Source organism: Hemitrygon akajei, chromosome 12 (assembly GCF_048418815.1).
Source record: "Hemitrygon akajei chromosome 12, sHemAka1.3, whole genome shotgun sequence".
Classification (NCBI taxonomy): domain Eukaryota; kingdom Metazoa; phylum Chordata; class Chondrichthyes; order Myliobatiformes; family Dasyatidae; genus Hemitrygon; species Hemitrygon akajei.
In genome coordinates this window covers 64,154,521-64,170,487 of record NC_133135.1, presented here as the reverse complement: position 1 = coordinate 64,170,487, position 15,967 = coordinate 64,154,521, and the positions used below count along the sequence as shown (strand labels likewise).

Genomic DNA, 15,967 nt, shown 5'->3' with positions numbered 1-15,967 from the left:
CGGGAAATCTTATTAAAACCTATCGAATATTGTCAGGCCTTGATGGAGTGGCTGTGGAGAAGATGCTTCCTATAATGAGGGATTCTAGGGGCTGAGGGCACAGCCTCAGATTAGAGGTATGCCTCTTGAGCCAAAGGATGATGAATCTGTGGAATTCATTGCCACAGTTTGCTGTGGAGGCCAAGTCGTTGGGTACACTTAAAGCGGAGGTTGATAGGTTCTTGATTAGTAAGGGCATTAAAGGTTACGGGAACAAGGCAGAGGAATGGAGTTGTGAGGGATAATAAATTAGCCATGATGGAATAGCAAAGCAGATGCAATGGGCCAAATGGCCTAATTCTTATCCTATGTCTTATGGTCTTATTAATCAATCCTTATCTTCTTTCACAGGATTTTGAAAGCAAAGATATTAAAAAGAAAGAGGGAAGAATTTTAATGACAATATCTTAGAAATAATGAATTACTTATCTACATAATTTTGACTGTGATCTTCAGTAAATGCTGATTGTTAATTCTAACTCAGTTTCAAAGATGTTTAAAGGGTGGTATCTTTCACTGTTAATCAGTAATACAAGTCTATCTGGATTTTGTAATGACATCTTTATTGCATAAATATAACTTTTATCACACGGCCTTCATGTTCTTTCTCTTAGTGCCACCAAGTATTAGTGGGGCCCTGGGAGTACCAGAGAATGTCAGTGTTGTGGTTAAAAATCCCGTTGTATTGACCTGTGAAGCTTCGGGCATTCCACTTCCATCAATCACATGGTTAAAAGATGGACAGCCAATCAGTCTGAGCAATGCTTTGAGAATACTCTCAGGTAAGCTTTGTATCACAAAGCAACATTTGCATGTTTTTTCAAAAGATTAGGCATTAAAGCTTGACATGAATCTTATCAGCAGAAGAGTACCATTTTTGCATGCACCAGTAAATACTCGGCAATAAAGTGCCATCACTTTTCTATAATATTGAAGTGTTGTATTCCTGTGGTGTGAGCAAACCATTCATTTTGTGAACAACAGAGAGAAATGTGTACAAAGCTCTGATCTGGCCAGCTTCTTCAACAGCTTAGCACAATTCTTTTGCCCGCTATTAGATTTACTACCAATCTTGCTGTAACTTCAGCCTCTACCAGATTCACTGAAGCAGATTTATTGTAAAATAATCCTAACAAGATTTTAGGTACTTCCTTCAAGAAATTGATAACAAAGTCAAATTCTACGATTGCTTCTGTAGATCAGACAGCAAATGGAGGCAGAGCGAAATCAGTAATGTACTAATATGCTAGCGTAATATTATCGGCAAGCAACATGAAGGATGTAATGATGAAATAGTATGATTAAGAAGAGCCAGCATGGATTTATGAAAGAGAAGTCATGTTTGACTAGCGTGCTGGTGTTTTTTTAAGGATATGACCAGTAGTTATAGATTTGGAGAAGCAGTAGATGTAGTGAATTTGGATTTTGATACAGCTTTCAGTAAAATCCCACACAAGAGGGCAGTGAATTGTACATTTGGATCCTTGGTTTCTTCACTTGTAGACCCCAGTTGGTTTGGATTGACAACATCTCCTCTGCGGTCTCTGTCATCTCAGGTGCATCACAAGGCTGTGTGCTTAGCTCCCTGCTCTACTCACTTCACACTTGTGACTGTGTGGCTAAGTACAGCACCAATCTCATATTCGAGTTTACTGATGACACCACTGTCATAGGACAAATCAAAGGTGGTGATGAATCAGCATATAGGAAGGAGATTTAAAGTCTGACTGAGTGGTGCTATAACAGCAGCCTCTCACTCAACGTCAACAAGACCAAGGAGTTAATTATTGAATTCATGAAGAAGAAAACAGATGTCCATGAGCCAGACCTCATTGGGGGAATCAGAGGTGGAGAAGGTCAACAACTTTAAATTCCTCAGTGCTATCATTTCAGAGGACCTGTGCTGGGCCCAGCACATAAGTGCAATTACAAAGACGCACAACAGTGCCTATACTTCCTTAGGAGTTAGCAAAGATTTGGCATGACATCTAAAAGTTTGACGAACTTCAATAGATGTGTAGTGGCGAGTATATTGACTGGCTGCATCACAGCCTGGTTTGGAGACACCAGTGCCTTTGAATGGAAAATCCTACAAAAAGTAGTGGATATGACCCAGTCTATCACAAGTAAACCCCTCCTCACTATTGAGCACATCTACACAAAGCATTGTTGCAGGAAAGCAGCATCCATCATCAGGGACCCCACCATGCTCGCTTCTCACTGCTGCCATCAGGAAGAAGGTACAGGAGCCTCAGGACTCACACCACTGGGTTCAGGAACAGTTATTACTCCTCAACCATCAGGCTCTTGAACCAGTGGGGATAACTTCACTTGACCTATCACTGAACAGCTCCTCCAACCTATGGACTCACTTTGAAGGACTTTTCACCACATGTTCTTCAGATATTTATTGCTTATTTAGAATTTATTGTTATTTCTTTTTTCTTGTTTTTGCACAGTTTGTTGTCTTTTGCACACTAATTGAACAAAAGACAAATTGTCTTTTATTGATTCTATTATTTTATTATGGATTTATGGTGCATGCCCACAAGAAAATTAATCTTGGGGTTGTATATGGTAACATATATGTAATTTGATAATACATTTACTTTGGATGTTGAAATTAGAACAAAGACAAAGCAAACAGAGGTAGCGATAACATAATGACATTGATTGAGAGTTGGCTGTTGGACAGAAACCAAAGAGTGGGAATAGACAGATCCTTTCAGGTTGGCCACCATTATTCACAATCAACATTAGTGATTTGGCTGAGGGGATCAAATGTCATAGCTCTGAGTCTGCTGATGATTCAACGTGTTGGGATTTGTGAGGAGGAAGGAGGATGTAAAGAGGCTTCATATTATGTAAATGGGCAAGAACTGTAGCAGATGTAGTATAATAAGGAAAAAATGGGAAATTATCCATTTTGGCATACAAACAGGAAAGCATCTACCAAAAATTTAAATGTGATAAAACTGAGTAATGTTACATTTCAAACAGTTGTTGTTCACAGGTTGTTAAAAGCCAGGAAATTATTAGGATGCAATGTTTGCCTTTAATAAGAGAGGAATGATGTGCAGGAATAAAGATATCTTATTGCAGTTACGTAGGGTATCAATGAGACTGCACCTGAAGAATTGTTTACAGTATGGGTCTCCTGATATGAAAAAGGATATATTTGCCTTTGAGAGAGTAGTGAAAATTCACTCACTAGCAAAGCATGGGGTGGAAGATCAACCGTTACCTAGATAAATAATGCAGTAGGCTTGGAAGGCCTTCTATTACCCTCCTGCTCCCTTTTTAATGTTTGTTCTTCTATCTCAGAGTTTAGTCAATATTATTTTGGAGATTCCACTTCAACATTGTTAGAAAGTCTATAAACATTCTGCTATATTGCATTTATTTTTGTGGTTGTAATGCCTGACTTTGAGTAACATTTGATACTTTATTTTCCCCATAGGAGGTCGCATACTACGCTTGATTCAGGCAGCAGAGGAAGATTCTGGACTGTATTCCTGTGTGGTCACAAATGCTGCAGGGGAAGAGACCAAAAGCTTTGACCTCAACGTTTTGGGTATGAGTGCAAAAATAATTCAACAAATCAACTTCCACTTACTTGCCTCCTGATCACACTGCAAAACCTGTCAGTGACAATATAAATCAAACAAACCCTCATGGTATTGTGAAAATGGGGTAACAGCCAAATGTTTAAACATTTACCAGTGTTTGAACCATGCTTGGAAAATGTCATTCCATTTCCGTCAGATGATGTTCCAGAAAAGTTGTCTCCTTATGAAAGCTCGACTGTTCAGGCTTCATTTTCAATAACATAATGAAAAATGAGCCTTGAATTTTTTTTGTCATATTTTAGTTTCATCAGAGCTGCTGAACTACCAGGATTCCTTTCTACAAATCAGTTATACATTGGGGTGGATGCTTTGGTCAGTAGTTAAGAAATGATACTTGCTATTCACTGCATTGACAATGAATAACAAAGTTGTTTTGGGCTCTTGCATAAAGATATTCAGGGTCAGGCATTTGCCTCCCCCCCCCATACAGCAGCCTCAACCTTGCATCTGTGAGTAGGGTAAGAATTGCAAGCCCTGACAACCCAATGGATTGAAAACTCTTCCAAGAGCCTAGGGGAGTATAAACTGGAAAATATATGTAGGAATTCTAAGTTAGATTACTGTAAATCAGGAGACATTAAGTTAAGCCTCTTCAGCTGGGTGGATGAAATCATACACATACATGAAAAGATGAAGTTCTAAGAAATGTTGCTTCCTTGACAAAAATTACCAAATATATTTATTCAATTAATACGATGATGACACCTTGCTGTGAGCAATTTGACTGCTGTATTTGCCAACAGGTTGCAGTTTGATGAAGAGATATGAAGTGTTTCTATTTGCTGCTCTATAGTATTTAATTCCATTACTCTTGTCTGTAAATAGTACCACCCAGTATAGTTAATGAAGATAAGATAGAAGATGCAAAAGTCAAGGAGAATCACAGTATTACACTCTCTTGTGAGGTTTCAGGTAAGAACACAAACCATTCTGAAGTGAACTGCTTGTTAACTTGAATGGTAAAAGTTATCATCTATGTGTGATGCCAGTGCACGAGTGCATGCTGAACAACGTACGGGACACGCTGAGCATGTGAAGTGGAGGCATGAAGAATGTTTGGGACATCTTTTAGAATTGTGTATGTGTTATGCAGCCAAAAGCTTTGTAGAGAAGTTACATTCCCATGTGCACCCCACATAAAGGATGAAAAATTATTATGATTGTAATATTCCAGTCCACACATCTAGTTCATTTATTTCTATGTTAGAAACATGTGAATAAGCTTTTTTTTTGACTGATGGAAAAACTAGGCATTTTCTTTTCAGCTAATCCATCCAACATTCCACAGAAGTATCACTGTGTATTGTTAGGAATTAACATACTAGTAGTTTTAAGTAAATGTGTATATTTAGATGTGCTATTGCTGTTTGATCAAAAATAGTAATTCCATGTACTACTAATTCATTTACGGAGCTTTTTTTCATGAAAAGGTAATCCGGTTCCACAAATAAAATGGCTGAAAGATGGTGAACTTCTGACTGACGATCAGCATCAGATCCTATCCAATGGCCGTTTTCTACAGATTGAGAAGGCACATGTGTCTGACACCGGTCGATATACTTGCATAGCCTCTAACGCAGCAGGACACAAGAACAAGAACTTCAACCTAAATGTGCTAGGTTGGTATACAGTTCCTCACATTTTAAACCCACTAGGCAAGATAAATTTTTTCTAGATTTCTAGGTATCTATACATTTGAACTTCTCAGAGTGAAGGCATTTAATTAAAAGAGTGCCTCATTGTCACATCTGACACTGGTACTTAAGCAACTTTGATATAATGCAAGCTCAGATATTTGTCAGAAAATGTTTGTTTATTTCTTTATTTATTTATTGAGATACAGAATGGATTAGGACCTTCCAGCTGGGTGGCCCAGCAACCCCCAATTTAGTCGTAGCTTAATCACGGGACACTTTACAATGACCAATTAACCTATCAACCAGTACATCTATGAACTGTGGGAGGAAACCGGAGCACCCAGAGGAAACCCAAGTGGTCACGGGGACAATGTACAAGCTCTTTACAAACAACAGTTGGAATTGATGACTCGGGTGACTTTTCATTTCTAAAGAACAAAGTAGGGATTAGTCATTAGCTGGGTACACTGTTCAGGTATACAGTTTTTAGAGAATTAGAGTGATGAAATTTTACTTTGAACAGAGTTTTGCTCTACAAGTAGTAGGTCTGTAACACCTAAAACTATTGGACATTATGATCTTGTTCTATTTGGCTAGAATACTGTTGCCAAATCTACCAGAATCTGGAATGCATTCCTCAGCTCTGCTTCTTGGAGCCCATGAGATTGAAGCATCATGTTGCTGGCTGCTGCCCAGGCAACCGGATTCCAGACATCATCTCCAGTGCCCCCACTCCCTTCTCCCTGCTTCAGTAGGAGAAGGTGACGGTGGGAAAGATGGTGAAAGGTGAAGATACGGACAGAAAGGTAGAGATCTCAAAATGAGAGTTTAGGAGTTGAGAACTTGGAGAGGAGGTTATGGAATGGAGATTGATGGTTTGGGCTTTGGGAAATGGGGCTGGGACCTCAGGTAACCATGGAGCTAAGGTTCTAAGAAAGGACATGAGGATGAGCTTTGAGTGAGGGCTGAAAGTCCAACAACAGGAGAGATGGGTACTGGGATGGAAGATGAGGAAACAGGGACTCAAGGAAGGAAACTGATGAAAACTGAAGCTTTACCTCCCCCTGATTTTGTTTATCACTGCCAGAAAATTGAGGATCTTGCACAGTGGTTGCTACTGTACAAGCAAAGTTACTCAGCCATACGAGAGCATCTGCAGTGTTTTGCTTCAGGACAACTGTCGTTTGACCAGTAATGTATCCAACCGGTATAGGCCCAGTAGTTTGAGGTTTTCTTTTATGTCTGTGTTGTGAAGATGGGAAGAACCTAGGAAACAAGAAACTTACTCTGTTCTTAACTGCACAAAACTTATCGCAGTGCAAAAAAGGCCTGTCAAGCATAATGTTCTGTTGACCAGGTAGGCTGTTGGAATATTCTAGATTGTGCTAAATTTTCACGCGGACCATCCAGCTTGCCTGCATTGGCCCACAAGTGCTGCATGTTGCCACCCTATATGTGTTCATGGCTTGACTTCCGTGCTCCAGTGATGTCAGTGCTCTTCGTGTCCTTAAGCAATACCCTGTGGCAGCCCGCACATGCGGGACTTGAACCGCCATCGGGAGCCGTGGGCAGACACACAGTAATGCGTTTGTAACTACCCGCTCGGGGCGGACCTTCCGGGGACAGTCTGGCGTCACCTCTGCCCCGCAGGTCACGGGCCCATGGGAGGGGAGATTTAAGCACGCGATTTTAAATCAGTAAAGGCATTCTGAGTTCAGCTCTCTCTGCCTCCGTGTGCTTCTTTAGTAGCACGTTGCTCGCGACTACAACCCTAAAATAATGAGTTAGTGTGGTAAGTTAAAATGTTTGATTAAAGATAAATGTAACATCTGATGAGATTTCAGGAATCATTACGGATCCATTTTGGTGGCACCTATAATATTTTTCTGCTATAAAATGTATTCAACATTTATTTTTAATTCTACCATAGCTAGAGCTTGAATGAAAAGCAGAAAATGCTGGAAAAATTCGGCAGGTCTGACAGTATCTGTGGAGAGAGAAACAAGTCAACAATTTGGTTTTGAGACCTTTCTTCAGAATTTATTTTCAGTTTCCTTGTTCACCATTTAGTGTCTCCTAAAATTCCTGGCGTTGACAGTCAAGGCATTCCAGAGGAAGTCACAGTTATTCTGAATAACCCCACCTCCCTTGTGTGTGAGGCACAATCATACCCACCTGCAATTATCACCTGGCTTAAAGATGGAGCACCTTTCGAATCCAACAACCACGTGCAGATTCTTCCAGGTAAATACAAGAACATTCAAACCAAGTTTATAATTAAATCACAGCAATTATGAAACCATGAAGAGTAGATTCGTTGGAATAATGGCCCCCAAGGAGCTGAATGCCACTTGCATTTTTTTTTGGTGGGTAACTAGAGATAGATGTTTAATTTTTTGACTCTAATAGGAAATACTCAAGGCTTGCTTCAGGTGGTGGTTCTCAACTTAGTCACAAACTCTTGGTTTAAGCTTCCTTTTATAAAAGGCCAGAGTGCTTGAACCGTACTTCCTATTGGTTCCAAGGGCTTCTCTGCCTCTTAAAGATTAGAGTGAATAACAAATATTCCAGATCATGATGACAGCTAGCTGATAATTCCATGGGGAATGGCCAACGAGCTGTAGTGTGCGAATCAGCATATTTCAGTGTGGAAGTTAGGAGCTTGTTGTAGCTCCTTCGCTTGTTTATGTGATCTCCCACTTGCTGCTGAGCTCAAGACAAGAGTCTAGAGATAATGGGTGTCAGGCTGGATTGAGTTTTCACTTACTCAACCCTGATGTTTTTAAAAGCTTTTATAAAAAAATCTTTGTTAGTTTTATTTGTCTTTGATTATCAGAGGCATTCAGAAAACAGTTAACAATGCCTCAATACAAGCTCTACTTCCCAGTGCAGCCATGGCAGTGAGAGCTGGAGAACAGTTTAATTTGTGGAGCTGCAAGACATTTGTTTTGTCACAGGAATGGAGTAAAGCTGGTGGCGATGGGTTTGATAAGTGGGCCAGATCAAATTCACGTTGTACCAGTATCAGTATCTAGCTGCTGGAGAGCAACGTGCCATTCTGCAGTGTAGCCATCATCTCGGAGGTCTGAGCTCTGAAACATTCTGAACACCTCACTTGGTCATACAGCCAAGCCATCCTTTTGGCATCCCCTTCACAAAATTTCTGCAGGATCAATTGGCCCTTTATCCACCAAATTCAGGTGATCGGTGAAGTTGTTGGCTCTAAACTGACACACCGGAGTGAAAAACATTAACAGTTCTGAAGTTCAATTATGCAGTTTGCTTACTGAATATTATTCACTAATATTTCATTTCAATAATTAATTGAGTGAATGTTAATGCATGAAAAATATGAAATATATAATATTCACTTTATGCGACAAATTATTATTCCTAGCTAAATATAATGTAATTAATTTTGTAATAGGAAGTATGGAGTGAGACTAGTAAGTTCCATTCTTTAAAGAAGAAATAATATAATCCATTATCATACCCAAGTCAGCATTCTTGTAGAATTCATACATGGAAGACAAGAGGTCCTGTCCTGTATTGTTGTGATTGGTTCATGCTGAATCTTCACACTAATCAAGTCATGACTTTCACTGATTACAATATACTCAGATGTTCCCCTGTTCTTCTTCCTAATGTCAGGCGGGCGAACGCTTCAGATTCTCAAAGCTCAGGAGAACGATGCTGGAAGATATACTTGTATTGCTACTAATGAGGCTGGAGAAGTGCTAAAAAATTATGAAGTGAAGGTCTACAGTAAGTGTTTGCAATGTGGATCACTTATTCTGAAAACCTATGACAGACCTAATAGATTAGCAAGCAGTCAATACAGTAAGTAAGATAATGTTGAATTTTGCTGGTGTCCACTTTATTCAGGAAGCTGGGTGTATAATGGCTTGCTGTTTCATTTAATTTTCCTAGTTCCACCTACTATCAACAAAGATGATATCCCAGATTTTGGTCTGTCACCAAAAGAAGTTAAGATAAAAGTAAACAGCACCCTGACTCTCGAGTGTGAGTCTTACGCAATTCCAGCAGCCACTCTTCGCTGGTACAAAGATGGACAGGTATGTTTAGCCCTTCATGTATAATACTGAATGAATGTTTAAAATGATGGATTTGCATGATAGGAAAATGTGTTTGTACTGCAGTTTGCATTGTCCAGAGCACAATTGTGTTTACCATTCAAGTATCACAATGAACAGCAACAGATTAATAATTCATGAATCTGAAAGACTAATTATCCTGCATTTCTTAAATAACTTACCAGAACCTTGAAAGAATCTGAGCCCTGATATTTTAGGTGATGTGCAATATTTATCTTCGTAGCAATCGAGGATGGAATAGAATAAGTGAACCCTAAACTTCACTGATGTTATCAAAGTGGGATCTGCCCATCCTTCTATCTTGACAGGAATCCTAGTTCCGGGATCAAAGTTTGCAGATGGATGAACATATAAATAAGTGAAGAGGAATTGATTGAATACTAGAGGTGGAGGAAGACACAGGCTTTTGAATTGAGAATGAAGCAACTAGAACAATTTTGTATTCATCTAGCAAAGAGCCAGCATAGACAAGAGGGGGGTGAATAGTGTAGAAACATCATAGTTTTTCAAAGTTGATGAAGTGATCCCCAGTTATAAGTAGTAATTTGAAAATCATACTGTCTGATTGCTGAAACATAATATTCTATTATTCTTTATGAATCAAGTGACACTTATCATTGATTAAAGTAGAGCAGGAAGACATCCAATTCACCCCTTTCACATCCACTGCTCCACTACCAGCTCTCTGTGCCTGCAGGGCATCCTGTCTACAAACTGCACTTCAGCAGTTCACTGCCTTCTCTGCATCTTCAACTACCAAACAAGGCAAGAAAATTATTGGCTCAGGAGAACACTACACCCAGTTATTGCTCAGTCTTGATCCCAGACTATATATGAGTTAATGTTCATAAAAGCCTTGCCACAATTTCTTCTTACCTGACATCAATATATACAAACATACAGACTTTGTTGGCAAGGCATACATCTATTCCATGTTTTAATTGCTTGAGAAGGTGGAGAGGAGCTGCCTTTTTGAACTGCTGCAGTTCCCTTCAAGTTACATACCATCCTAAATTGGAAATACATCACTACAGCTTTGTCACTGCTAGGTCAAAAGTTTGGATCTCCCCAAGCAGGGTCACTGTGTAGCTCAGCTGCACGTCCTCATAGACAGTCAGGGCTGAACAATAATTATTGGTCTTGTTAAAAAGTACTGTGCATTTATTTAGGTTATGTCCAAATTAAAAGTGTTTCAGGCATGGCTCTAATGCATAGAGTAGTCATATATTCTAGGATTGCCATTTGAGCAAATTGATGGAGTGGGTGCCTTAAGAGAAGAGAAGAAAATGGAATTGTATTATTAAGACACGGTATCTGCTTCCAATCCAATCATGCCACAGTTCAGCAAATGTACCGATCAAAGTGCATACTTTGTTTTCTGAGATTGCTTCTGGTAAATAAATAAAGATCAAGCACTCTGAATTTTTCATTGGAAGAAAAAGTAAAATCTTTCAATTTCAAGCCTCTGCAGAACGACGAGCACAACACCATCACAGCAAACACCAGGATCATTCAAATCAAGAATGCCCAGATTTCAGATACAGGACGGTATACTTGTGTGGCCACCAATATTGCTGGAGAGGACGAGAAAGATTATGATGTAAATGTTCAAGGTTAGATTGCATTATTTGCTTACTCCCAAATGTGTTTTGTGCTGCAGTGGTCCTTTTAAGTACATCTTCATCATTTTCATCTGTACTACAAGTTAACATATTTGCTTTATTAGATACCTGTTCAATGGTTGTTTTTATCCTTTTATCACAGAGAAATAACTTTTCTTAATACGGACATTAGTAACGAAGCACTTTTTTAATATAACCGTTTTGTTTTTTAATCCTCAATTTAGTTCCGCCAAGTTTTGTGAAACCAGAGAATAGCTATGATATAACTGGGAGTACACTGGAAGGGAGCAAGACAGTTGTTTTCAAGGATGTAGTCATTAACAACCCCATCTCCTTGTATTGTGAGACAAATGCTATCCCACCACCATCTCTCATTTGGTACAAAGACAGCAAGCCATTGACATCTAATAGCCATGTTCAAATACTGCCAGGTATGTATTATTGTCACAGACCAAGGGAATCAAAACCCTCTTTATGTGAAGTCTTATGATAGCTGCAATCAAACCACTATGCTGGTTACTACATGTATCATGAAATTTTAATGCAGATCACTCAAAAATTATTTTGCTGATATCTGAGAATAAATACTTTGTTCTGAGGCTGCATCCAAAAATGCAGGGAAGTTAATGTTAGAGTTAATATATATGTTTGTGAATTTCATGATTTGTTTTTTATTATGTGGCAATTCTTCATCAGAGCAGGAGAATTCTCATTTAGCACAATTGACAATCTGAATTACTTTGGCAAATCAAGCCCATTATGAACATGTGGTAAAATAGGACCTACAGGGTGGATATTCTCTCACCCACCAGGGTAAATCTTGAACTTGTATGATTTCCAGCATTTATTCCTGGCCGTATGATGACCTGTATGAATTACTGTAGGTTCTCCATCTGACTGCTGTTTCCAAGCAAGGTCCTCTCCTTTCTGTGTCTTCTGCTAACAGTGCTTCATTTTCCATAAGACCAGACGATATAGGAGCTGAATTAAGTCATTTAGCCCATCGAGTCTGCTCCACCATTTAACCATGGCAATCTTTTTCCCCATAACAATTGATGCTGTGCCCAATCAAAAACCTGTCAGACTCTGCCTTAAATACACCCAGCGACCTGGCCTCCGCTGCTGCCTGTGGCAACAAATTCCACAAATTCACCACCCGCTGGTTAAAGACATTTCTCTGCATCTCTGTCTTAAATGGATGCCCTTATATCCTGAGGCTGTGCCCACTTGTCCTAGACTCCCCCACCATGGGAAACATCCTTTCTGCATCTACTCTGTTCAGGCCTTTCAACATTCAAAAGGTTTCAATGAGCTCCCCACTCAACCTTCTAAATTCCAGTCAGTACAGACCCAGAGCCATCAACCATTCCTCATGTGATAACTCTTCATTCCCAGAAACATCCTAGCGAACCTGCTTTGAACCCTCTCCAATGCTAGCGTATCTTCTCGTAGATAAGGAGCCCAAACTGGTTGCAATACTCAAAGTGAGGCCTCACCAGTGCCTTATCTAGCCTCAGCATCACATCCCAGCTCTTATATTCTAGACCTCTTGAAATGAACGCTAACATTGCATTTGCCTTCCTCACCACCAACCCTCCCTGCAAGTTAGACTTTAGGGTGTTCTGCACAAGGATTCTAAGTAATCCCAAGTCTGTCTAAGTCCTTCTGCAGCCTAACTGTTTCCTCAACACTACCTGCCCCTCCAATCTTGTATCATCTACATACTTGGCAACAAAGCCATCTATTCCATCATCTAAATCAGCATAAAAAGTAGCAGTCCCAACACCGAACCTACGGAACACCACTAGTCACTGACAGCCAAACAGAAAAGGATCCTTTTATTCCCACTCGCTACCTCCTATTAATCATCCAATGCTCTAACCATGTAAGTAACTTTCCTGTAATACCATGGGCTCTTAACTTGGTAAGACTTGGTAACATGCTGACTTTGTCTTATCTTGTCCTCTGTCACCAAGTACTCCATAACCTCATCCTTAAAAATTGACTCCAACATCCTCCCAACCACTGAGGTCAGGATAACTGGTCTGCTGCCTTCCTCCTGTCTTAAAAAGTGGAGTGACATTTCTAATTTTCCAGCCCTCTGGCACCATGCCAGAGTCCAATAATTTTTGGAAAATAATTTTTAATGCTTCCATAATCTCTACCGCTACCAACTTCAGAACCCTAAAGTGCAATTCATCTGACCCAGGTGACTTATGTACTCTACGTCTTTCAGCTTTTTGAGCACTTTCTCCCTTTCAATAGTAAATGCACTCACTTCTCTTCCCTTACATTCTTCACCATCTGGCACATTGCTAGTGTGTTCCACAGTGAAGACTAATGCAAAATACTCATTCGGTTCATCTGCCACCTGTTTGGCCTCCGCTATTATTTCTCTGGCCTCATTTTCTGGCAGTCCTATATCCACCCTCATATTTCTTCTATTTTTTACATACTTGAAAAAGCTTTTACTATCAACTTTCATATTGTTTGCTAGCTTGCTTTCATATTTCATCTTTTCCCTCCTAATGATTCTTTTAGTTGCTCTCTGTAGGGTTTTAAAAGCTTCCCAATCCTCTGTCTTCCCATTAATTTTTGCTTTGTTGTATGCCCTCACTTTTGCTTTTACATTAGCTTTGACTTCCCTTGTCAGTCACAGTTGTACTATTTTTCCATTTGAGTATTTCTTTGTTTTTGGAATACATCTATCATGCACCTTCCTCATTTTTCCCAGAAACTCACGCCATTGCTGCTCTGCTGTCATCCCTGCCAGCATCTCCTTCCAATTTACTTTGGCCAACTCCTCTCTCATATCACTGGAATTTCCTTTACTCCACTGAAATACTGCTACATCAGACTTTACTTTCTCCCTATCAAATTTCAAGTTGAACTCAATCATATTGTGATCATTGCCTCCTAAGGGTTCTTTTATCTTAAGCTCCCTAATCACCTCCCTACTCCGTCCCACTCTCTCCCTGTATAAGCTGTATCTGGCAAAGTATATGCTACACCTTCTCATGAAGCCACAGCATTTGTATTAACATTAAGTCATGCCACCCCCCACCAAAGTGACAAGCTTTATTGCATGAGATTGCAATCTTCAAGCATTTCCTCCAATTCTATTCACTTTATTTCCTGCACAGAATGTGCGCTCCTCCAGATAGGAACAAACATCTCTAGGCCTTCATCTGGTTTGCCTGTTGGCCTGAAACTGCTTGACTAGTGACTAGATGAGTTTTTAAATTTTTATTTCAAATTCCAGTATTTGCAGTTTCATACTTTCCAAATCTGCTGGGATTTCAAAACAGCAGAAAATCAAGGCACTTACTCTTTTTTTTTGTATTGAATCCTTGCAGTTTTGATTTAATATAATGTCAGTTCCACTGTTAATAACTATTAACATTGACTACTGAGACAAAGAGCTTATTGTAATTTTGGCATGTATTGCCCTGTAGCCAATGGTGGACATATGGAGACCATCAAAGTTGCTGCGATAACGCAAGATCTTCTTGCTTGGCTAAATTTGATAATGTTTTGATTATACCTTGCAGTAAAGATTTTATCCTTTGTATGAAATGTCAATTCATTACAACTGCACAGTGTAAGAAATGCAAAAATATGAGTTTATGTTCATACCCAATTATTTCTTTTTGAAATAAGATAATGGTGTGCTCCCCCAAAGATTAGCTGCATAGCTGCCAACTGTGAGAAGTTCTCAAATGTAATTAGTTTCTGGTTTATATTAGGACTCTTTTAAGCTTCTTCCTCTAATGCCATATGGGAGAGGGTATAGAGGGAGAAATAGGGGAGCAGGAATGATATTAGCAGCTAAATATCCAAAAGTGTGAATTCGGAATGCAGAATACCTGTGAACAACACCATATGCAATCTATACAAAACATGAGCTAAAGTTGCAGCTTATAACAGAACCTAGGGGGGGAGCAGGCTGGATTCGGTGCAGCTGAGACCCCCCCCCCCCCCCCCCCGCCCCACCATTGTTCACGTGGCTGGAGATTAGCTCTATTGTGGTTAACTGTGGATTGATGGTGCAAGTTTTGGTCTCTTTTATAGCGTGATTGTGATAACATTTGTGCTTGCTGTCTTGTGTGTGCTTTTTGCTGTGTGACTGTTGGTACTGTGTTTTGCACCTTAATCCCAGAGTAAGGCTGTTTAGTTTGGCTGTATTCATAGGTGTTCATGTGTGCTCGAATGACAATTAAATTTAATTGAATGCAATTGAATTCCTACCATCATCCTCGTATTATAAAAAAGGAGATAACATTAGTTTGTGCTTTTTACCCATTAGGAGGACGTGTTCTACAGATACCCAGAGCACAAGTTGAGGATGCTGGCAGATACACGTGTGTGGCAACGAACGAAGCAGGCGAAGATTCTATTCAGTATGAACTGAGGGTTATGAGTGAGTATCATAGATCAGCCAGGTCAATCAATTTCACAACACAACCATGCTTAATTTGCAATTTAATGGAATGTTAACCCTTTGTTTTATGGTCTGCTGCTGGATGACTCTGCAGTTCATGAGGCCCAAAGTGCCTTGCACTGAAATATGCCTTGAAGTCTGCAGGGTCTTTGCTTTGCATGTTTCATGATGGCAGAGCACCCAAGGGAAACTGGGCACATCTCAGGTCACCAGCAGGAAACACATTAAATATGTGGAATAGATTAAGGGTGGGGGTTGGAGGTAGACGGAGAGAGTGAAATCGGTTTTTGTGAGGGGATTGTGAAAAGGCATGGCCATCTGGACTGGGGAAGAATGTGATTGGCTGTTGGGTGCTGAGAGAGGGTGGGACAGCAGATTGAAGATGGGGAGAATGGTAGGGCAAGACGTAAAGTTTGGGTGACAGAGGGGTAAGATTCAAGCCAAGACTCGTTTGTAATGCAGGGACATGATCAGAGTGCTGGAG

At 39.9% G+C, this 15,967-nt stretch overlaps 1 protein-coding gene across 1 annotated transcript in view; it reads left to right on the top strand.

Annotated features, from left to right (window-relative positions):
- Positions 1–15,967, top strand: part of hmcn1 (hemicentin 1) — a 489,515-nt gene that overhangs the window by 335,162 nt on the left and 138,386 nt on the right. The window contains exons 46-55 of the mRNA XM_073063293.1: positions 654–821; positions 3,500–3,613; positions 4,494–4,580; positions 5,099–5,287; positions 7,376–7,549; positions 8,957–9,070; positions 9,236–9,381; positions 10,883–11,033; positions 11,267–11,473; positions 15,349–15,462. Coding sequence (XP_072919394.1) covers positions 654–821; positions 3,500–3,613; positions 4,494–4,580; positions 5,099–5,287; positions 7,376–7,549; positions 8,957–9,070; positions 9,236–9,381; positions 10,883–11,033; positions 11,267–11,473; positions 15,349–15,462 — 1,464 coding nt within the window. The remainder of the gene's footprint in view (positions 1–653; positions 822–3,499; positions 3,614–4,493; positions 4,581–5,098; positions 5,288–7,375; positions 7,550–8,956; positions 9,071–9,235; positions 9,382–10,882; positions 11,034–11,266; positions 11,474–15,348; positions 15,463–15,967) is intronic.